The 25,080-nt window shown below is 37.0% G+C and overlaps 1 protein-coding gene across 1 annotated transcript; it reads right to left on the bottom strand.

The window, feature by feature from the left end:
* LOC149561884 (ubiquitin-conjugating enzyme E2 variant 1D-like) lies at nucleotides 1-24,682 on the bottom strand. Its single transcript, XM_089825413.1, has 4 exons — nucleotides 24,403-24,682; nucleotides 15,747-15,886; nucleotides 15,455-15,580; nucleotides 1-317 (listed from the first exon to the last, which is right to left on the bottom strand). Exons 1-4 carry the CDS (start codon nucleotides 24,425-24,427, stop codon nucleotides 177-179), a joined length of 432 nt encoding a protein of 143 aa, XP_089681539.1. The 5' UTR covers nucleotides 24,428-24,682; the 3' UTR covers nucleotides 1-176.
* Nucleotides 24,683-25,080: the final 398 nt, after the last annotated feature.

Genomic DNA, 25,080 nt, shown 5'->3' with positions numbered 1-25,080 from the left:
TAAAATTCAACTTAGAATTCATTAAAACCTTTGAATATAATAGTTAATTCTGGAACAGCAAGCACTAAGTCATTGTAGCGTGTGTATGCCATGAATGAAAAACCTCAAATACTGTACATTTAAAGTCTTCACAAAGCCAAGATAAATAAAATATTTTCATTTACTTATGGGCTCAATTAAAATGTGCTCCCTTCTGCCGGCTGTGACAGCCTTCTATTGTGTGATGATGCCATTTCACGTTTGAGCTCCATTAGAACATCCTCCATGGTATACTCTGATCGCCAATTCGCTAACATTGGAAAATGCTTTGGTTCCACCTGCAAATTAGAACAGAAAGGAAACCTACGTTAATGACCAAAGTTATTCTTTTACAATAATATAGTAGATGGATTGAAGCTTATGCTATATTTTCCAAAGAACTAAACAAAATGCACAATCCTTCTGCCAAGGTGATATCAATCCTCAAAAACCTGTATATAAAATGACACAGATTATCTGATAACGGAAATATATTTCAAGCCACATTCTTCAGGATGTTCACGGAATATGGTGCAATCAAATAAGGGGCATAGTTAAACTAGTTTCATTTGTCCATATGAACGAAAAATAAAAATGTCATCCACGTCAACATGGAAATACAAACTTGAATAGTTCTCTTGTAGTTTCCACTGTCCAGCTGCAGAACAATCCATGTATAATTCAGCAGGTTAAACCAAATTGTATATTAATTCTCTGACAATTCAGTTTTTTAATATTTATATATTATTAGCTATGCAAGGTTTGATTATTACACACCGCTCAAACTCTAAACAAGGAGACATCAGCCAGGAGCAATAAAATTGCAAGATAATACTATCTCGATACTAGATAGTTTCTATTTTCTCTGTTGTGTCTTTTTCTAATGGTCACAAATTTGATAATGTTTTCATAAACCCCTGTTTGTTATGGAAACTTTCTCTTTCACTTCACAAGAATGTTTCTATTTCCTCTATCTTGTTCTTATAAAAACATTCTTTTGTATTTTGTATATATAGATCATTCATGATCTTTGTTTAATAACACATTCATTATTTTACCAAATACCTGGCCTCTTTGAAATATTTTAATTTTTTTTTCGAAATTATTAATTCAAAATTTTTGAAATATTTGCAAGAGCGTGTTCAAAATTTGCATCTTTTTTCTTCCAGACCCAACTAAGGATTCAGCATCCAATTTTTTTTGCAATTTTCATTGTGATGCATGGTTTTAAATCTGTCTTTTTTTTAATCTGCCCTTTGTTCAAGTCTGATAAAAACCCCAGCCACACAACAAAAAATCATTTTATTGATCATAGAAGTTCAAAGTGTATAATGCCTTTTGCTAGATGCGATATATATAACACGAGAAAGACTCCACTTTACAACGAAAGGTCTCTTGAAATTCTCAACAATATAACTCTTTATTACAAACACAACTCTTTGAATTTCCATGCCTTAATGTATGATGAATGATGCATCCCATTATATTTAATATTACTAGCATTTGCAATCAAAAAGAGGTAGAATAGTTACACCAATAGTAATATATATCAGGGACAATGATAATCTAAATATGAATCAATGTAATGTGGAAGGAATAAAAGTATTTTTAAAACGTCAAAATTTTGTAACTTCATGTTTTTCACATTGATAATATTATATTGTTTTTCACATTGATAATATTATATTGATTTCAAAATGAAAAAAACTAGTCCCCAAATTTATTAGTCATTTGTATTAATCATTTTACATATTTATCTATCTAATTTATTATAAGTGGAAAAATTAAAATCTAGCCTAGGGTTTTCAACTGAGTGCCTAATAAACACCATTCATTATTGACAAAGATTTTAATGTTTCTGGTGGTTTATATAAAATATTTTACAAATCAATCGACATTGCAAATACTATTCCTCTTTTAGTTTTATTTATTGTTAAGGTTCTTTTGACCCATTTTATTTTTTAGATTATTTTTTTCTAATATCATTACATGTACAATTTTTTATTTTGTCCCCTATATTTCCTTTCCCACTATTATAATTATTAATAACAATCTCCCCTTGTTCCTTTTTTTCCTTTAAATGTTTCTTTCAGATATTTAAAGTGGTTAATAGATCACTACATTTTACCTCTCCTTCTATTTTCATTCCTTACTGCCTTTCAAATTCTTACTTAAATATTAAAAATGGATTTTACTATTTAGAACGTTTTTGAGCCTTCTGATTGAAGTTTCTTTTTTATCATCTTTAATTATTATTTATTAGTCAAATCACATGGAAGGCTTTAAGCAGTTAATATGTTTCCAACTATTTAGTGGCTGTAAAAAATATCATTTATTTTGCATATATTTCTTCTAATTACTTTTATGCTGCATTAAAATATCATTTCTTTTACTCATGTTTATTCTAATGAGTAATTATCATTTGACTTTGTTGGTTTCCAAAACCACAGACTGGAAATACAAGAGCTTGCCAATTCTCCAACAAGATTCCACAATCAGTTCTAGCCAACCAATGAGAATCACCTTGACTCCCCTACACTTTAGGCTTTACTTGAAATATCCCCAATAGATATTTCCCCGATTTTTTCCTCAAAATAATATTCAGAACATAAACATACGAAGTTGCATTATAAACCCATAATATAAAACCATAGATTCTCATAAAATACCTTGAAATATGCTATTGCATTATAGATCAGCAATACAATAACCAACATTCAAAAGCCCAATCTTAAACATGGTTTTACAATCAGATTGGAATGCTGAGAAAGAGCCTGTAAGCATGCGCAAGACACCTCATGTGACGTCTCCACGGACAATGGACACCTCATGTGACGTCTCCACGGACAATGGGTTTGCATGCATTGTCTACCATCACGAGGGTTTACATCCTCCCGCTGGATGAACGCTGAAGCTTTCTAAATAACTCTCATAAGAGAGAAACTGAAATCTGAATCATAAACCAAGCATGTCGAATGAATGAGTCTCTCTCCTTTTTAATCCCCAAAGTTGTGACTCTTCGAGTCCCTTCACGTCTTTTCGTCTTATCTCTCCTTGTCACTTTTAGCCCACTTTTTAATACTAAATTGACCTTTTATTATTTTAATCCATGCTTTCAAAATCAATTTTAATATTATATAGTGTAACACGAGGACACGTCCTCCCCAAAACTGGGCCGTCTCAGAGACAGGGACATCCCTGAGATGGGGGGACGGCCTCTCGGCGTTTCGGACGGTGCCACTTAGAGCGCCACCACCACCAGAGACGGTGAGACATCTCCAAGACGGCAAGAAGTCTCTAAGATGGAAAAACGTCTTCGAGTGTGGGGGTGCAGGGGGACGCCAGGGAGTCTCCTTCATTGCAAGGGGATGCCTAGACATATCCTGCGGCAAGCAAAACAAGCACTTAAAAAATTAAAAAGTTTAACTCATTTTTTAAATGATTTATTGTTTCAATTTTTATGCTATTGGATTGTGGGGCCCATTCATTTCTCCTCCTTTGTTCAAAACCCTTCTATTCTTCATTTTAATTCACATTTGCATTTCTCATTGTTTGCAACAGCAAGAAGAAGAAGACTGAAGAGCTGAGATAAGGGTTTGTGCAAGAGTGAAGAAAGTGTTTGCAAGTGAAAAAGGAGAACCTAAGAGCAAGACGAGGAGGGTGGTTCCGGGTTTACCGAATCTTGTTGAAGGAGTTTTTCAAGCAAAAGGTAAGGTTTGTAACTTATTTTTCTAATTTTCAAATGCATGTTTATGAATGTTAAATATAAAATTTTCATTTGTTTAAACAACTTCTATTATCTTTCAACTCTTTCAACTGTCTATTTTCGTTTGTTTAAACTAACAACTTCTATTATCTCTCAACTGTATTGAAAATTGACTTCCAATGGTTCCGTAGGATTTGGGCTATTCTGAGTTGATTTCAGCATGTAAGAAATAACAATATATATATATAAACAATAAGCCTTGCCTATTCCAATTTTTTGTTCTCTGGTTGTAACTTGTTTCATTTTGTTATAGTTATGAATCTATGACTATCATTTATAAATTTAAATAAATTATAATAGATTAAGATTCTTGATGTTTTAGTTTTACAGTTTTTTTATTCAGCTTTATTAATTTTTGGTTTTTCATTTTGTGAAATGCAGTGCCAAAATGAGCTCCTACATTGATACTCATAGTGATGATGAGATGGAATTTCATTCAAATAGTGGCAGTGAATCAGAATATGAACCTGAGCCTGAGGTTGGGGCTGAGGATGATGATGACACCGTTGAGAGGGGTGAGCATGAGAGTGACATTGGGGTTGGGCCAAATCAGCAAGGAGCTCAAACTAGTTCTACTTCCATGGGTACTGATTTTATCCTATCTGGTACTCCATCTATTGATTACCCCTCCCCATCTTTGGTACAGTGGGCTAGGGGTAAATTTGATCCAAAATCTCCTTTAAAACAATTTGCCACTAGAATAACAAGTAGATCAGGAACAAGTGGCACAAGAAAGTGAAGATGCAATATTTGTGGTGAAAAATGTTATGGTAGCATCACTAGAGTGAATGCACACTAAACAGGTAAAAGTGTCTTACCATGTAAGTTTTTGATTGAATCCAAAAACTTGAAGATTATAATTGAATTCAACAAGCTTTGGGGAGTTCCAGAGGACTTGGGCCTTCCAATGCCTACTGCCTTGGCTGGTAGGCAACAGATTCAAAATATAAAGGAGGTGCATGAGCAACAAATACAGGGGCAACAACACCAATGCATGTCTTCTTCTAGACCACAGCATAGAGCTTCATCTACTACATTGCTATGGGCAACCTCCGCACCTTCCTCTACTTATAGCTCTATAGGTGTAGCAGCAGCTGAGACGAGCAAGGGGAAACACAGGGCACAATCTAGTGACAACAACCCTATAGCAAAATTGTTTGCAGCCCAAACGAAAGAGAAGTTAGATGCATGCATTGGGAGAATGTTATTTGCCAATGGCGTTCCACTTCACATTGCTCGCTCTCCTTATTTTAAGGAGGCATTTCAGAAAGTAGTGAAGGCGGGATTACCATCATATGTGCCACCAGGTGAGCACAAATTGAGGACTAAAATCTTGGATGATGAGTATGCCAAGATTAGTGAGTCCATGGAGACCATGAGGGCTGTTTGGGAGGAATCGGGTGCAACATTGTCATGGATGGGTGGCGGGACATTAGACACCGTCCACTCCTCAATGTCATAGTCACATGTACAGAGGACCCATTCTTTCTTAAGGCAGTTGATTGTTCAAGGCATCAAAATGATGCTGATTTTCAGTTTCAGATTCTTCGGGAAGCCACTAAGGAGATTGGGCCACAAAATGTGGTCCAAGTAGTGACAGATGCAGCTCATGTGTGCAGAGTTGCAGGGAGGCTTATTGAAGCCACATATCAGCATATTTGGTGGACTCCTTGTTGTGTGCATGCTATGAACAATTCTTTAAAGGACATGAGGAAGATTACCTAGATAAAGGGAGTGGTGAGTGATGGTAAAGATGTGCAGATGTATATCTGCAACCACCACACTTCGCACTATTTAGGAGCTTCGCCAAGGAGTTCCTGAAGCCAGTTGAGACACGACATGCATCTTATTTCATTCTCTTGGAGAGAATACTTGAGTTGTAGGAGCCACTACAACTAATGGTTATGACGAATGAATGGAATAGGTGGGATGGTTCCAAGTCGGGGCAGGGGATGAGGGTGAAGGATATAGTTAAGAGTGATGTATTTTGGAGCGATGCAAAATACATTGTCTCTATTATTAGGCCAGTCTTCGAGGTGATCAGGTATGGAGATGGGGATGCACCTACACTTGGAGAGGTGTATGAGTGCATTGATTCTATGCTTGCGCAAATGAAAGCAATTGTGCAAGAGGACCCCATATTAGCCTTCTATAATGATCACATTCGGCCTATTATTCAGGATAGATGGGACAAACTTAACACACCCTTACACATGGCTGCATATGCATTGAATCTGAGGTGGTACATGACTAAGCCTGGTAGAGTTACACCACTTCACAATGATGAGGTGATTTATATAATTATATTATATAACACTTTAAGACTTTGTCTTAAAAGTTAAAACTTAGATTCTTATCATTTTATAAATTAAAATCATTTACATTACTAGCATCTTGATTCTTCTATTTGCTAATAATTTGTACTTTTTAAATTTCTTCAGGTGAAGGAAGGGTTCTTCAAGTGCATAGATAGGATGTATGACCTTGAGACAACAGCTAAGGTTCACATTGAGTGGACCAAATTTGCTACTCTTAGGGGTTACAATCAAGCAACAAATGCAGATATCAAGACTATAGCACAAGAGGATCCCATTTTGTGGTGGTCAGCATATGGAGCGAAATCTACAAACACTACACTAGCTATTTGTTTGCTGTCCCAGGTACTTAGTTCCTCAACTTTTAACTTTTCATTGTTCATTGTTCAATGATCATTGTTCAACTTATAATTCCCAAGTCTTACATTGGCCAATTATTTTTCATCTCAGGTTTCTAGTTCCTCAACTTCTAAGAGAAATTGGTCTACATATAGCTTCATCCACTCTCTTAAAAGGAATAGACTTACCTCTCAAAGAGCAGAAAAGCTAGTGGTTGTACACATTGTGTTGCATATTAATGACCGCAAGACAAGTGTCTACAAGGAAAGCCCGGCACCACAATGGGATGTAGAGCCTACGGAGCCATCACAGATTGATGAGGAGGATGGTTTAGATCCAGCCACAGGGCTAGTTGGTGTTCCCTTTTCGGCTCTTGATCTTGGAGACACTGATAGTTCCAATGGCAATGAGTTTCAACTTCCAACCTCTAGGGGATGATCATTGATCATTGATTTGATTTGGCATTTTGATTTGGACTCTTGGAGACTTATAGTTTTTGTTTGCATTATATACTTATTTTGATATCATGATTCATGGCACATGATACTTATTGTAATCATCTTTATGTCATGACTCATATGATCATTGATTACTATTAAATAGTAGAAACTAGATAGTCATACTAATATACTATTGATCTAAAGATTGATATATAGACTAATATTTATTATTTTCTAATGTTCAATGTTCACTGTTTATTTGTCATTTGATCATGAATCATAATGTTCTAGTTGAAAACTTCAATGCAATGTTCAATGTTTAAGTTTTTTACATCTTTGTATCTTATATTGTATAGTTGTAGTACATCATTTCATAACTGGCATTTTAAGTACCATATGTATAGTATATACACTCTTGCTCCCTCCGCCACCCCCCGTCCCTCGCCGCCACCCCCATCCCCCCGCTGTCCCTAAATCAAGGCCCCTCTGTCCCCCTGTCTTGGATACTTGTCCCCCCATCTCCTAGGGCGGTGTAACTATGATATTATATGAATATGTCCTTAAATTTTCTAAAATCTCAAAAAGGGGACATTACAAATCTTCCCTTCTCGAGATTGCTTGTCCTCAAGTAATCAATATCAAGATCCCATACGAATCAGTAAGTAGCTCTATAGCCCAATCTAAAAACAAATCCTGATGCACTGCGAAGTAGAGTATCAAACTACAACCCATCCATCAACCAGATCCCTAGATCCCATGTTAATCTGTGTGAAGTATCGCTGCATCTGTAGGCTGTACAATTCTGATCATAATTGCAACCCTCATACTCCTGAATATGATTTGTGATCCTAACTTGATTTGCTACTTCTTGAAGAGAAATTTGAGTATCATCCAATGCCTCATGAGCATATTTAAGCTCCATGTTGAGCTCCATAATCTCATTCCTTTATTTGTTCAACTGATCAACATATATAACAGCAATCTTAAGAATATAATCCTTGTCAGAAAGCAAACATAAATAATCTGATTTCATAGTTTCAAGAGATGTTTTCACTACCTACAAATCAGCAACAAGCCAACCTCCTTCCTATAGAGGTCCTCAACCATCCTGTGAGTGTTGTCATATCGTACCAAATATGTCACAACCATGTTTTCACTAACCTTCAGTTGGTTCTTTAAGACATGCATCTCATTATCATCATGTTGATACAACTTATCTTCTTGCAGTGTCATCTTGGATTGTTCATATGCTCTATCATACAAAGACTCCAGCATGTTGTTACTTTGAGTACAACCAGCCTCATCAACATGTTTGTCAAAGCTAACTTCCAAATCACCAATGTAAAAACTTGTATGTTCCTTATTAACAACTGAAAACATCTTATCTACATTTTCCCTTGCACTGGTCTGAATTTCTTTAGCCTCCTCTTCGTCATTACGATTCCCACAAACTAGATCGAGTGTGCTAGTGGCCTCACATGTCAAGCAAATTTGTTCCTACCTCATAGGGATTCCTTTAACTTGTGTAAACCCTTCAAGTTCTTCACTATCAGCTGCAAAACTTTCTTCAACACCACATCATTGTAGGCTGTAGTATGAGATGTTATTCGTATAATCTCATTTAGAGAAGAAGCAACCACAAGGTTAACCCATTTATCCGGATGCTCCATAAACCTGGGCTGGGCCCAGGTCATCATTGAAGGTTGTAAATTTCATGAAAACTTGCATGAAATTTACAAAGTTTGCTCTAAACTTTCGGCCCCGTATCATGTAGAATATTCTGACTATTTGATTCAAGATGGTATTTTGTTTTATGGTAGCCAGCTCTATATACCCAAATGCTCTAATAGGGACAAAATTGTGAAAGAAAAAGATTGTGGAGGCAAAAAGTACCACTTCAAAAAGTTAGCATAGAATAACTAAAAGGTATGTATGAAGGAGATGAAGACTTCATGAAATTTACAAAGTTTGCTCTAAACTTTCGGCCTCATATCATGTAGAATATTCTGAATATTTGATTCAAGATGTTCTTTTGTTTTATGGTAGCCAGCTCTATACACCCAAATGCTCTGTGAGGGACAACACTGTGGCAGTCTTAGTGGACATTTTGGTTTGGATAAGACATTGGTGCAAGTTAAAAGGTTTTACTATTGACCAAAGCTGCAATCAGATGTAAGGAAATTTGTTGAATTGTGTTTGATATGTCAAAAAGCAAAGGGTCACAACCAATGCCTGCATGTATCAATTGTAAATTTTAGGTGTTCATTTACCACGGGCTGCAATCAGCCCTCTCAACCATAGGCAATCTATGATGTAAATTTTTGGGGCTTGTGTACCATGGGCTAGAATTAGCCCTCCCAACCATAGACAGTCTCTAATTGTCTCCCCTGAGCACAACAGCTCATCCATGAAGCAGATTGTATTCAACCTGATCTAAGAGAGTAAGGTCAAGCTTCTTTTATACAAACAAATAGGACTCAAGGAGGGTGACAATCCTTCCAATGCACAGGCCCTTAAATAATAATATTATTATTATTATTATTATATTATAGTAAGGCTGGGCCTACCCGAGCATATAATAATTATTATTATCACAGAAATGTAAATATGTTCTCACACAAAAATGATATATATTAATTATTTATTTAATTATCATTAAATAAATATAATAATTACATTACCAATATAATTATTATACTATCAAACAAATAACAATATAATGATTGCACCATGGTAATTATACAATCTAACCTTACATGACCCATAAATATTGCACAATGATAATTATACGATCTCAACCTTAAATGACCTTTGAGCCGACCAAGAAGGAATTCGACCTAGCTACACAAAAACAACATCAAACCCTACCCATTCCATCTAGATCTTGGGGAAGTGTTAGCATCAGAGTAACGAGAATCGCGCTGAAATCGCGTGAATCGCCAATTCAGAGATCAGATTCATGCACCCCGATTTTTTTGGAGTCGGAAATCGTGATCGGCGATTTCATCAGGTGAATCGCATGTATCGGCGATTCACTCAAAAAATCGCCTGAATCGCCATTAGAAATCGCCAAAAATCGGCTGGCAACAGCACGCATGTTTAGTTGGAAATAATAAAAAAATCACTTAAGTTTTTTGCTTTTTTTTTTACCTTTCCTCTTTGTTATAACTCTAAAGGGCCTTCTAATTGTTAAGCATGACTAGAAGAGAACAGAAGAGAAAAGAAGAACCATAGGTTATAAAAATTTTTAAAAAATTAAAAACGACGACAAATAAAAAATGTTTAGAATGAATAACGGATGATGCCCAAGGGAAGGGAAAGACATAATCAGGTAGTAAAACATTAGCGGTTCCCAAAAAGAGTGTGGGATCAGAAGAAAATCACAAAAACACTGTGTTCCATATAGTTTTGTGTGGGTTTCAGAGTGCAAATTTGGTTTTGGCGACGGGGGCGCTGCCCCTCGACCCCGCCCTGTATCGCGACAGGGAGCGCGCCCGGGGCACTGCCCCAGGACCCCGCAAGGGCGCTGCCCCTCGACCCCGCTGGGGGCGTTGCCCCCTAGACCCCCAGTCGCTGCGGTTATCAGTCGTGGGAAGTCTCACCAGTTGATGAGACCTGAAGCTGTTGCAGGCATGGAGTGTCTGTGGTGGAGAGAACAATAGAGCAAGCCTTTTGAGAGGGGTGATATGCTTTGAAGCACTTGGAGTAGGTGTTGGATGTGAAGCTGTCTTATAAAAACTCTTTACCCCATGTGGTAAACACAAACTTCCATGTTTATATATGTTAAGTTTCAACTTCTATTTGATGATGTTATAGTGTGTTTAAGTTATATTCAATAAAGGGTGCATGAAATAAGTCTTAAATTGTTAAAATCTCTACATTTAAAGGGTTTTTTCAAATTTGCCGATTCATCGCCGATTCACCGGCGATTCACCCCCGATTCACGATTCGATTCGGCCGTGCCGATTCCGATACGATTCTGATTCTCGTTACTTTGGTTAGCATGGATTTTCTTACAGGCTTGCCTAGAACACAAAAGGCTTTGATAGTGTTTTGTTGTTGTTGACGGGTTCAGTAAGATGGCACATTTCTTGACATGGAAAAGCACTAGTGATGCATCTTATGCTGCAAGTTTTCTTTTCAAAGAAAATGTAAGGGTCCGTAGATTACCTCTGAATATTGTATCCGACATAATGTTAAGTTTGTAGGGCACTCTTGGGGAACCCTGAAAGTTAGGAACCAATTTGTCTTTCAGTTCTTCTTACCATCCCCAAACAGATGGTCAAACAAAAGTTGTAAACAGATCACTTGGAAACTTAAGATGCCTTACAAAACAATATGGAGAAAATTGGGATACCATAATCTCACAGGAAGAGTATGCATCAATTTGTCTTTCAGTTTTGCTTGCCATCCCCAAATAGATGATCAAATGGAAGTTGTAAATAGGTGCCTTACAAAACAATATGGAGAAAATTGGGATGCATACTCTCACAAGAAGAGTATGCATATAATGACTCAGTAAATAGGAGCACAGATAAGAGCCCCTTTCAGATAGTCTACGGGCTAAATCCCAGAGGGATATTGGAGTTGGGAGGCTTCCTTGACATGGCTAAAACAATGCTCATGGAGAACAATTTGCAGAAGAGATCAAAGAGATCCATTCCCAAGTAAGGGTTACTTTGCAAAGATCTATAGACAAATACAAGAAGATGGCAAATAAGAAAAGGAGAGATGTCCAATTTCAGGTTGGAGACTTGGTGTGGGCAAAGTTGAAGGAGAGGTTGCCTAAGGGTAACCATACTAAACTCTAGGGGAGAAAACTAGGTCCCTAAAGAATACTCCTAAAGTTTGGGTTAAATGCATATGAACTTCAGCTACCTCCTAACCTTGGTAATTCTCCTATTGTTTTAATATTGCAGACCTAGCACCCTACAAGGGAGATGACGATGCAAGTACTAATGTGCAGGTACAAGAAGAAAAATTGATCAAGGATAACCCATCTAAATAGCCCTTAAAACTTGTAAAAATATTGGATACACAAGTTGTGAAGAAGACAAGGAAGAAAACCTACCAGAGGTATTTGGTGAAGTGACATGGACTTTTAGAAGAAAAAGCAGTATTGTTGGATGAAGTAGAGATCAAGAAACATGGCTCAAGTTAAGAAGAACTCATCTCAAGTAGACTTCAGATCAAGTCAACTAGGGAGTATGGTGTAGGAGCACCCCATGAACATTATGAGAACCAATAAAGACCCAAGGAATGCCATATGGAAGGATTTAATTAGGTTAGAATGTCATAAAGGTCATTTGGACCAAAATTGCAATAAAATAAAACCCACTTGTAACACCATTGAAATATTTGGCATTGATAAGCCAACAGGTCAAAACTAGTCAAAAGGTTAGTAGATTGGTAGGAGAGTTAGGATTTAATGTTTTGAGGCACATAGAAGTGATATGGGTAGAGTCCTAGCAATTGGAACCCAATTGACAAAAACTGCACAAATGTTGTAATGTTGTCTAAATGTTGTTTTGCAACATTTGTAACAACTTTGTCAAAAATGCAAAATATGCCACCAAACTTCCCCCAATGGTCAGATGTTTTGAAATTCAGTTGGATGGGATAGATTTGGCCTATATAAGTCCTCTTTGATTGATTTGAGAAGGAGAAGAATGTAACTAGGGTATTAAGAAATAAAGCATAACTGAAATTTCCAGCAATTTTTGTTTTCGTGCTAATTGCTTTGATGCTTTGATTGGTTTGATTGAATTGATCATTGGGTTGCATGAAGGCGTGAACTAGGAGAATCATCCATTTGGTTTGATAGGATTTGGTGAAGAATTGAGTGAGATCCATTCAATTTTGTGGCAATCGGTCTGAAGCCCTCGCTATTGAAGGATTTCTAAACAAATTTGGCTCTTTTTAGCAATTCCACCATGGAAATCTAACAGCCACTAGAGGAATGCACGGAGAATGTGTACTATATGATTCCAAAAGCTCAAAATGGGAAACTTTGGTTAAGGGATCAAAGAGTCAAGCCCTAGTCGGGCATCTCAGTGTGACAGGCCAGTTTTAGAAGACAAATCTTTGAATAGATGAAAAGGGGAAGTAGATCTGAGGAGTTTGATGTCGGATTTGGTGTTTAGAAGAATTATCCAAGAGCCTATGAGAATGGGTTGGCTCAAGTTCGAAAAGATGTTAAAGAGGTGCAATGATCCACTTCCCACAAGATTGAAGCATTTTGAAGTCTTGGAGTAAACTCTAGCCTATAGGGGTTAGTATTTAGAGAGGCCCTAGGATCTTATCACACAAATTATGTGCGAAATGAGGGAATTGTTTAAAATTAAAAGGGATCAAATGGAGGCTCGAAGGACGTTAGTTGGGACAAGTGCTTGTGCAGAAGAAGAGATTAGGATCTGATGTTGTAGGTAAGAGCCTAAGTTGGCCTGGTTCCCTATGCCTCTATATCAACTACATCCATCACAAAGAATCCCCCCCCCCCCCCCCCACACCAACACTATACATTCAGTGCACCATGGTATAAATGTAACAAGAAGACAAGTGCACTATCAATGTGGACTAAAGATCCCAAAGTTATCACCCAAAATGCCAGCTACCGGCACCCTAACAACAAATATTTTGCATAAAGCTCCTTAAGGGGATTATGCGAAGAGGATATTGGTAGAGGCAGTTTCCAGAATAACACAAGTGGGTGCATACTTCATCTAGTTCAATACATTTACATACATCTTAAATAGATTTCTCTAATCAAGAAATAAATTGGCTGATCACAAGCATTTATGGCAACTGAGGCCTGGCATGTAATAACTGAATGAACAAAAAACCAGCAAAAATGAAGGCACCATGCAATGAGCATGAACTATTAACAAATAAGTCCCATTAATAAAATACGGACACTTGGTCCCACTAAGATCAAATTGCCAATCAATGGATGCCCAAACTGAATAGGCAAATGTCCGGCTGAAAATATAATTAGTGCCAATGCAATGTAAAAGGGCAAACTCACGATTACATAAGTAATACAAATTCTTCAGCCTAAGCGATTTCAAAAGACAAGGAGATATGAGCCTACTAACAAGTGTTGGAGATGTCTATGCCCCTCTTCCTTATTCTTTCATCAAACCTTCCTTGCATTCAAAGACAAAAAATAATAATAGAAATGATAGAAGACGCAAAGCTCTAAGCTCATTGCTCACAGAGAATAAAAATGGTTTCCTAGATCCAAGCCAAAATGACTACACAGTCAAATTCAGTCAACGAGCAGAGATATCTACAGCTAGAGGCCATATGTCTATCAATCCATTTGAAATAGTGCCTCTCAAACAAAATGTTGCTTACACGCTTGGAAAGCCACCTCATTTGTAAAACCTGCCAACAGAATAAATGCCAGCCTAATAAATGCATCAAATGCCAGTCAAATCAAATATGGACCAACTGTGCAACAGCCAACACAATTCAAAATAGCAATGGCAAATTATATTGTGAGTGAAAACTGACAGTAATACAGAAGGAGCCCGAGGATTGTGCATCAAAACAAATGATGCAAACAAAACAGAGATTAGATATCCTCTACACGAAAAACTCCCAGAATCTCAGAAAACATAGGTGAAAATCTCTCAACAAAGAGGATGTTGAATGCCTGCTCTGACACCATGTTAGAGCAATGCTCCTGAGCCAGAATCACGACCTGCAGAAACCTTCAGAGGGAGAACCAAATACATCATCAATGAGATGAAATATATTGCATTGAGATACTTAACAATGTACAATAGCCTTTCTCATAGAGGCAAGAGCACAGATAGGTTAAGAAAGAGTACATTAGAGAGAATACGAGTATATCCCAATCTGAATACTTACACATGGATAATTTTATTCCATGCATTGACTGAAAGCTTCCATTTAGTTTGTGTTTAACTTCTTGAAGTCTACATATTACCAGTTTCTAGTGCTGTCATTTGGATGCCAGGGAGAAAATCTCTCAACAATCAGTCAATACAATGTCTTATATTCCCAATTGAATATCTTTTAGATGGAATTTATTTGCGGGATGATATAGATTTTGCATCCCAAGTAGCTCATCCAAATGAAATGAAGCTCAAAACTAATTTCTTTAATAGAGTTCTTCAATTTGAGCATACACATAGAATAAAGCTCATCCAATCATTATATTCTTAATTATCATCATATGACTTTGACTCTTTCAAGATGGGTAAAGCTAGATTCTATTTATCATTCCACATCTTCATCCATGCCACTGTGTTGAGTTGAACAAAAGATCAAAAATATTTTGGCTTAAGTTAGTAATGCAAATTTTGACATTATTGTGTGCAGTTTCATTAGAAAGAAAAAAGCTATAAAAATTTGTTTGGATTTACTTTTGAAGTAAAACTTTCAATCTCCTAACATTCTATGTTCATTTGTGTAGGAAGACAGAATGGAGAAATAAATGAGTATTTTCCAATAAATATAAAAATGAAACAGTTAATGGCAATCTATCCTAATCTAAGTAAAATTTAGAAAAGCTTTTGAAATAAGAGAAGATGTTTAATCAGACCCACCATTCCATTTTCCTTGTTTACACAGTTCATGTTGATCCGAGAAAGAAACCTGACAGTTGGGGGTTTGGTTGGATAGTCCTTGTCACAAAATAACTTTAGCTGATATATGCGGCCATCATGCACTGACTGCACCAAGTAAAAAAAATTCTAGTTGATCCACCAAACATAGAATATCTAAGATAAGTATTGAAAATTGAATAAAACAGTATTGACTATTAGTCAAATTATCGTGAAACAACTAGGCACCAAAAGTAAACTACAAGAGATGCACAAAGTAATATATACAGCATACATTATGTGGTCCAATGATTGTTCCTGTCCATGACCGCATATAAATATCATCTCCATCATCCATTCCGTAGCTGACAGTCCCATCACCAAATCCTTTCTCTCCTCTTTCTAGCTCTTCCAGCAACCGAAAGTTTCTAGGAACTGTGCAATGAATATACACAAGCAAACAAAAAATAGGTTGTTGAGTGCACTTTCCTAAGATTTAATTATAGTCTAATGTTCTTGAACACCAACTTCTTGCATTTACAATTTTTTAAAAAAGGCTAATGAACCTGATTACTGATTTTCACAACTGCTTACCAGCTACCCATTGTGGGCAGAACTTCTTGATGCAAGAGAAGACCTATAACTGAAACAAGAGTTTATATCATATTTAACTGAAGGTTGTACACTTTCCTAAGGTTAAGGCTAATGATTGGATGTCATTTGTTAATTTTTGTAATTTTAAAATTTGAGTCAATAAACCTGCTTTTTAATTTACACAACTGCTTATGACCCCTTATGGACAGAAATTCTTAATGCTTGGGAAGCATATTACTGAAAGGTGAGCTTATATCAAATGACTAGCTGGAACGTGATCTCAAACAAGACAAAGGAGAATTGGGTAACAAAATCAACTAATAATAAATGTATTAGTATAGTCTACAAAAACATAAAATTTAAAAATCATAGAAACAATAAAACTTCAATGAACGTGGGGCATGAGCTTACAGCACAACAGTTGTTGGAATCCCTTATTAACAGGGGCATTGCGATTAAATCTCTTGAAGGTTTGGAATGAGCAAAAGGAGGCTTGGCACACAGACAGAAGATACATACACGACTTTTGACACTGCTCATGGGTGTTAAGACCAGCCTGAAAAGACCAAGGCACAAAGGTACATGAGAGTTGAGTGGAGGCGACCACTAGCGTAGGAAGGAGTGTTGAGGCATAGTAAGTGATACAGGGGCTAGAGGGGGTGGATGGTAGGGATTGGATAGAGATTCGAAACAGCTGATTGGAAGTGATTGGTGATGCGTTCTAGAGAGATCGATATCTGTCCAGGCATATGTAGGTGGAGTTAGTACACGAGGAAGTTGGTTGATGAGGTACCGGAGTCATAAGGTGATTAATGCTGAAGCCAGTAAGGGTGTAATGTCCCCACTTTAGCAATTGTCCAGTTGTGTGACCGTTAGCTTTTTCTTTTATTTTATTTTATTTTATTTATCCCACATTGCTTGTGAAAAGTGGTCGACCCTATAAAGTAGGAATAAAAGGAGAGCTTGTGGCTATTGTTAGGCAGGTACGATATGAGAAGAAAATGGATGTGTGAGTTACAAATCTGTTTTTGGCATTAGAGGACGTCTATCCTCTCTTGTGACATTCTAAATGTCATTCCCTTGGAGTTTGGCCTTTGGAATTCATTGCTATCAGCTTCATTAACAGGCAGCGTGGGCGCATTTCCAGCTACAGGCAGATTGTGTGTTCACTCATATCATTCTCACTCCTTGTCCAATACTTATGCCATTGTGGAAGGATGATTTTATATGGGTCTTGGACTGATTGAAGGCAGTTTTTACTGTAGCAGCACTGTAGCACGGCACTATTCATATTACTATAGCAGCAAGATGGGAAGTCATTACTGGAATATCATGTTATAATGCTGGAGTAATTAGTGAGTTTGCTATGTATTTAATTTTATTAGTTTGAAAACTAATATTATTTCAGCAGTAGTTCAATCTTCAGTTTGCATAAATTCCTTCTTGTTCATGTTATGTGGTTTCAAAATCTATGCAAACACATTAAAACCTTCATCAGCAGTTGGTTGTGTTCTTGGGCATTTCCAAGGTGCCCACTACAAAGGAGGTTGACAGATGTAGTAGGGGTTGTGATTGGAGGGTGGTGCGATAAGGTAGATGGCTGGAGGGATAAGGTGTATGGAGTTGAGACCAGAGAGATAAGGAGTGTGGAGATATAAGGAGCTGGAGTAATAAAGTTTCGTGGAGGGATAAGGGAGGGCTCAGTGCATAGAGCGATAAGGTGGATTGTGAGAGAGCATGGAGTGAAAAGAAGCATGAAGTGGTAAGGGTGAGGGAGATATAAGGGTGAAGGTGTTCAGGTTTGGAATGATGGAGGGATAAATTAAGGAAAAGGTGACCAGAGGTTAAAGTGGAGAAGACAACTGCATAAGACAAATCAACAAATGGTGTTAATGCCTCAAGCTGTGATATCACCACAGGGATGGTCCCCCACTATGACCCCATTGGTTGGAAGCTCCAGTCAAAATTGATTACTGATAAAAAAAGGAAATAGAACTTCAATGAATGTGACCTATTTTAATCAAAACTGGAATTATTTTTATGAAAGTCACTTAAAAAACTGTGGTTAAATCTGGATTTCATAGATCATGGATCTCACATTAATTCATAAACTGAAAGAATTAAAAGTCAATTAAGAAGTGAATAATAAAAAACACTAAATTTTGTGTGAGTTTGAAAAGAAGCTGCAATAGGCTGCCTAACTTTGAAAAGGGGTCTGACCTTGAGTTGCACACCCACCAAATGATGTTAGGGTGCTGCAATAAGGGACTGACAAATAAATAAAGAAAAGAGGTTGACCCATACAATTTTATAGCTTATCACTTGCATTTGTCATAAGTACCAAAATCTCACATGCCCACTATTTTATTTTATGCATTTTCAACCTTGGAAAATGGTAACTAGTGTGAGAACAAAGCCTACTCAATTTGTTACACAAAAGAAATGAGAAAATTGATTAAATAAGATCCAGGAAGAAATGATTATTTTACTCTTGCGCTTGAAAGATTACAGGTATGAATAGGCATGTACTAGTTTAGATGAATCGATTTCTCTGTATCAACGAATAGGTTTATATTGTAATTTCATGAATTGAGGTCTGGCTCATGCTTTTTGCACAAATATGTCTTCAAGACTTAAAAAATAGCTGGCATATAATTCAGCCCATGTTGACCTGCAACATAAGGCTTAAATTTTGAGAGGCCGCCGCATAGCTTCCAGGAAACTCCAGTAAAGGAGCATTGACTCCTTAATGTCCCTGTACCCACAATTTCTGATAAATACATTTACATATAAAATAGCCATCTCTTTATCAATTTTTTAGCATACCCAAATTTGAGTGATGTCTCTATACTAGTACCAGTAATCTGTCTCCAGGCATCCATGGGTCCCCACACTCACTACTAAACAAGCATTCATCTTTCCTGAAACCAAATAAAAATGCAACGGAAATTTATTTGATACTGGGCCCAATAATCTCTGATAAACATCCAATTGAGGTTAAATAAACATTTAAGGAGGCCACCCCAATATGACCTTCATTTTAAAAGGGTAGATTGTGCTTGTGTAAATGGATATTTATGGTCAACAGGAAGTGCCATCAGGCCAGTCCTCAGAACAGTATCCTCAGAACAAACCAACTTTTATGATGATCTCTAAGCTAGAATGCTCTTTGATTTACGAAATTGTCCTTTGTTAATAATTATCCTCTTTCAAAAAGAAGAATGTTGTTTCCTATCTTTTGCTCAAGTTTTGCAGCTTTTTCTACAATGATAGACGAACAACAATGATTTATGACAATGTTTCAATTTCATCTTTAAAGCCACTGATATATGTGTGCATATTTTGTTTCTTAACATTGTGTACAATGAGTTTTTGAAGTTTCTGGATACAATTGTCATATTCTTTGTACCAATGTTTTGGATCACACTCTGATTCTCCATCAGGAATACATAGGCAAATCAGGAAGACATAGGCAAACCCCCATTTGTATCAGTACCAAACAATAGAGGATCCCATATTTGAGATGGCAGTTAATTTATTTACTTACACCATAAGTTTCAATAGCTGACATGTGTGTATAATAGAACACATAGTGGGGATGAATTGGTGAGACCCAGTTTATTCCCAAGCAAGTTTGAGGTCTAAAACAGTATAACTAGGATAAAGCGAAAAAGCCCACTTGCGGGGATCCTATAACAGGTGTGCTCATTAAATAACTCATAGCATTTATATGTCATGAAGAATAGTTTAATCATGATAGTCACATCGGTTATTGCAGTGCCCTGCCCCTACATAACTTAAGACATATTAACAGTTCACTTGGCTGTTTAGATTTATGTACATATCTTTGCATTGTGGATCTGGAAAGAATACAATAAACAATCTAAACATGTTACTTATTGCTAAAAGATGAATAAATGAGTAAGTTTTGTGTTGTCGGATCAGCAGAGATTGCTAACATATTACTTAATGGTAAGTAATGAATACGATGTCAGTTTTTGGCATGAGTTTTGCAAGTCAATCTAGACATATTACTTAACAGAGGTGCCAAGGAAAGTTATTGTGTACTTGTAGTGATATACCGTGGCACATGTTCCGTTACCAGATTCACACCCTGCAGCCTGGATTCAGGTCTAAGTTCGTGCGGGCCCGGATTCGTGTCCAGGTTCTCTGCAGGTCCGGGCAGGATCCAGATTTCGGACTGTGGGTCCATTCGGGTCCTTGCTAGCACGAACCCGAGCGAACCCAGGAGGACCCACAGCAGTAGGGCACAAAAAATCAAATAAAACAACTTAAAATAATGTTTTTAAATATTTTTTTATGTAACCCTAAAAAAACATTTCACCCATGTACTCTCTCATTTGCTCTATCATTTTGGTGTGCCCATTTTGCAAGTTTTAAGAGAGGGTTGCAGAGATTGTTTGTTCCAATGATGAGTAATGTGAATATCAGTATTTTTGAGATTGTATTGATAATGTCCTAAGCCTTAGAAAGGATCGCAATGTTTTTTATCTTGTCTTTCAGTTGAGATTTTTTGGCTTTTTCAAAATTTAGAAATGGCAATGTTTTCAGTAGCAGGGTTAGAGCTCTTACAGAATTTCAAGGGAGACTCATGACATGCGGGTATTAGTCACCGTGAAGCTAGCAAGGAAGAAACTTGAGGACCTGTTGCAAGATGGAACAGTAAGAGTTTTCAACTGGGAGATATCCTGTGGCCATATATGGGGGAGAAGCAGCAAGGAGAGGATGTCGTTAGAGACAGGGTTGCATGATTTCATGGCAGAGCTTAAGCAACCGCGGGAAGGAGATGAAAGCGCAACAGATGCTCCAGTGGCAGCAGTGCCTTTAACAGTCATATCAACTGCTGTAGCTGATGCATGAAATGGGCACCCCTGAATGTCCCAAAAAACTAAACCAAATTGCTGAAAGGAATTATGTCAAACAGTTTGCATTCAACCTCTTATTTCTCCGTTTAATGTTTTAAACCCCTTATAACTCTGGAAATCAAACGTTTATTTGTTTGTTGTGTTTTGTGCATGGAATTGGTATCATACAACATAAACAAGAAAGAAACTACAATAATATGCAAAGTGGAAATGAACTGCTGCCAATAAAATGTTATTTTCAGAATTCATAAAACCAAATACATGGCAGATTTATCAACTCACTAATTACTTCAGCATTATTGACATAATACTCTAGCCCATGCTTTCGAAACTTGCTGCTACAGTGCCTGAATAGTGCCGCATGAACAGTGCTGCTACAGTACTTTGTCCTTCAATCAGTCCACTACCTTCGTAATATCATTCCCTCAAAGCGGCATAAGCGTCGGATAAGTAGTGAAAAAGATATGAGCAAAATACCAAAATTTGCCTTTAGCTGGAAATGCAACTAAACTGCCTGATAATGAAGCCGATAACAAAGAATTCCAAAGGCCAAACTCCAAGGGAATGACGTCTAGAATGTTACAAGAGAGGATAAACGTCCTCAAATGCCAAGAACGGAGCTGCAACTCACAACCAATTTCTTCTCATATTCAATCTGTCTAATGAAGCCACAAATGCTTCTATTTATTCTATTTCCAAGGGTCCGCTCAACTCATATGGGCAATGTGGGATAAAAGATGTGCAATATATAAAACATATATTAAAATACCCCTTATGTCTCCCTTGGGTACACATCCCCATAAAATAAATATTAAAGTAACACTTTAATATTTTACAATTAAATTAGACATTACTTTAATAAAACTTCAGGCATTAAAATGTATTAGCAATCGGACTCCAAATAATGCGAGTGATAGCTCATCGGAAAGCTCTCACCAAGGAGTATCAAATCCAATCACCAAAATTGACTTGCATTGTGTCCTGCCCACTTACTAAAAATAGTAAGTATGTCTGAAACTAAGTAAATCAACTTCGTTTTGGCCCAAACTGGAAATGACTAGGCCAAAACACTCCAGGATCCCATTAAACCCTTCGTTAGCCCTCGGGACCATGTAGAACAAGGCTAACACACACACACTTGGTCAACTGCTAAAATGGGGACATTACAATGCACTTTCGATAAATGTACCTGTTTCATTTGCAGTTGACTAACACACCAATGCAGCCAGCATATCCAGGATGATAAGGTACTGAAGGAGATGGAAGTGCACACAGGCTGGGTATCATGGACAGAGAGATGAGGAGATGAGAGGGATTCGGCAGGAGTATTTCAAAGGAACTGACTTACCATTCAGTTTGTCCAGTTAATGTATACTGCTTGTGTGCAGGAATATATCTGTAGACAGCAATTTATATGTGTGTGTGTGTGTACCTTTTTTGTGTTAGATACGGCATGAACTTCTCGATCTGATGTAACTGTGGGATTAAGACATATTTGTTAAGTACGCTGTAATGTGAAATCGCAGGTAAGACAGCCTCTTTATGTAGAATACAAAATAATAGAAATATATTTCTATCATTTATAAATAAGTACTATCAAAGCATGGCAATGGTCATTTATGTTAATCAGCACTGCTCCCTCTAAAATTTCATTAAAAATTGTAGTACTCTTAAGATAAAACCCATCTTAGCAGGGATTTGTGAACTCGGAAGCATTCAAATAAGCACTCTGGCAACTGTAATACTGATAACTACCAGAGAAATTGCAAATTATACAAAGATGCTAGTAGTATATCCATGCTTGCAAATCAATATAAACTAATGAGAGTCAATTAAGACTCCTATTGGTGGAGATGTCCATAGACAGGTCTCAGTGAACCAAACCTGATTCTACTATAGATGATATGTAAATCTCCACTGTCCAATCCCCTTAAACAAGTTAGCATTACTGGATGTAGGTCAGTTTCTCATATAACCTCCACATGAGTCCCCTAGACACACTATGTTCCGCCATAGCAGCAAAAAAGAGATCTTTAAAAATCACATGGCATTTGAATGCATTTATCGTAATTTTTAGTAAACTTTCCTTTCACATGCACGTGAATTATAGCTGTCCTTGAGAGCAGCAAAATAAAAATGTGTTCCAAAACAAAGTTAGAGAGAAAGCATTGTGCACTAGAGGGTTAAAATGGGCTGCACTCCATGGTCATACCATAAGAAAAAGCAAAAGGTATAGATATGTGACAATTGTAGTTTTGAAAGGTATAAATTAGTTTCTAAAATATTTCTTTAGACTTTGTTGCACGTTTGAGCTCGCATGAGGCTCCAATAGATTTTACAATTATGTCTAGCACACCGTTTTCAACTTGGGGGTGCCAAACGCCCTAAAAGACAAGGCCAGGAAACACTGATAAATTTGAAAATTAAGCCAAATGTTGAATTCCCAAAAGAGAAGACCAGATATAAGTTCTCGATGGAAGGTTGCCCCAAAAAAAGCCATTTACCAAATCTAAAGAAAAAATTCAGAGCGTCTTGAATATTGTGAAAATAAAGTGCCAATACAAAATGTTATACAGAGGTAACTTAAAATGAAAAAAAATATCTGCTTCTTATAAGGCACATATCAAGATAAAAATGCAAGTTCGGTGAAAGTCCACACTCGTTCTTAGTCCATTGCACAGAATAATTTTTTTTAAGAGAATAATTTTCTCATCTGCCATTTTCCCTACATAATTGTCAGCTGGCAAGAGTCGGGGTTCAATAGCTAAAGACCACCCACTTGACTATGAAGAAATTCCTCGGCGAGAGGCAAGCAATGATCACTGATGAACATGCAACCCTTGTCATTATGGAGTATTGCCCCAGCCCTACAAACAGTAAAAAGCCCACACGTCTTACCTCTACATAGTACATAACCAGCGAAAGGATTTACCCTATCAAGAGTATTCAATAATGATGACACCGTTGCTACCTAACCACCCCTAGTGCTGTAACCAGACCTTCCAACATGAAAGCCCGCGCACAATGCAACATATACTGACTGTAAATAATGCAAAATTGGGAACTTGTCCTAAATCGAAAATACCCACGTAACAATATTAGAGCAGATCGAAGCAGGTTGTTGATAAATCAAATCGGATCCCCGGTCTCAGTTTACTGAAAAACAGTGCATGGGCATATATCAAACGGACAAATTGAGCAACTAATGGAAGATTTGAGGAATCAAGTAGAAACTCAAACTCAATGTGTCAACCACGTATACAGACATTTGAGGAATCAAGTAGAAACCCAAATTCCATGGGCCAAACACATATACAGACCAATCCTCCTGTGGACGCCCAATTGAACATTTGTTGTCATAACAATGCCACGATATGGATTCTCTATAACATATTTCTAACTAATCTCATCGAAAGCAGAAAACCAGCAAACCATTCAAAAGAAATATAAACATCACTATATCGAACATACCAACAACCGGAGACTGACTGGCCATGCGATCTGATCTGAATAGCAGAGATTTCTCCGCTGTTGAGGTTCCTCCGCCAATTCAGAAAATAGATGAGTCAAACCTCGGCCCCTAGAGTATTATTATTACTTATTATCACCTCAAAGCGTTTTAAGGGCAACCCCCTTGCAGTCAATGTACCACTGACAAGGATGCCCGAAACTCTGCCAACGTTTTTTCTCGAGAGGAAGGGAACCAAAGAACAAAATGGTTCCTCCCCAACCTTCGGACGGATCGTGTTCACAAACTTTATGTCTTGGTATTTATTTATTTATTATATGTATCTTGTACATTTTAGAGGAACGAAACACACATATCTACAATTGTAGAGGGGGAAAATACAAATAGGATAATGAACTACGTATATGGAGAAGGATAATCAGTTGGGATTATTATTGAAATAAATAAAGAATGACAAAGTGATATGTCAAAATGGCATAGATCAATTTGTCCTTTTTCATATTTTAGGTTTGATTAACTAAAAATACTTCACTTTACAAATTACGTGTACTTCATTGTAATTTATATGACTTGAGTCTAACCTTTTCATATTTGAACTTTCTTCAATATGGACTTTGAATTATTGATGTTGATATGACTAGGCAATTTTAGGTGGGTAGGTGGTCTATTATAATTTGTTT

This window comes from Cupressus sempervirens, chromosome 4, assembly GCF_028749045.1.
Source record: "Cupressus sempervirens isolate cs-2001-9-10 chromosome 4, ASM2874904v1, whole genome shotgun sequence".
NCBI lineage: Eukaryota > Viridiplantae > Streptophyta > Pinopsida > Cupressales > Cupressaceae > Cupressus > Cupressus sempervirens.
Note: the sequence above shows the minus strand (reverse complement) of the source record. Positions and strands in the feature narration are given on the sequence as shown.

Excerpts from the sequence above, each read along its gene's own strand:
- LOC149561884 (XM_089825413.1), bottom strand. The coding sequence starts at position 24,427 with ATGGCCAGTCAGTCTCCGGTTGTTG. Across the intron at positions 15,887-24,402 it reads CAGTCAGTCTCCGGTTGTTG|TTCCTAGAAACTTTCGGTTG; the intron begins GTATGTTCGATA and ends TTCATTGCACAG. Across the intron at positions 318-15,454 it reads TAAACAAGGAAAATGGAATG|GTGGAACCAAAGCATTTTCC; the intron begins GTGGGTCTGATT and ends TCTAATTTGCAG.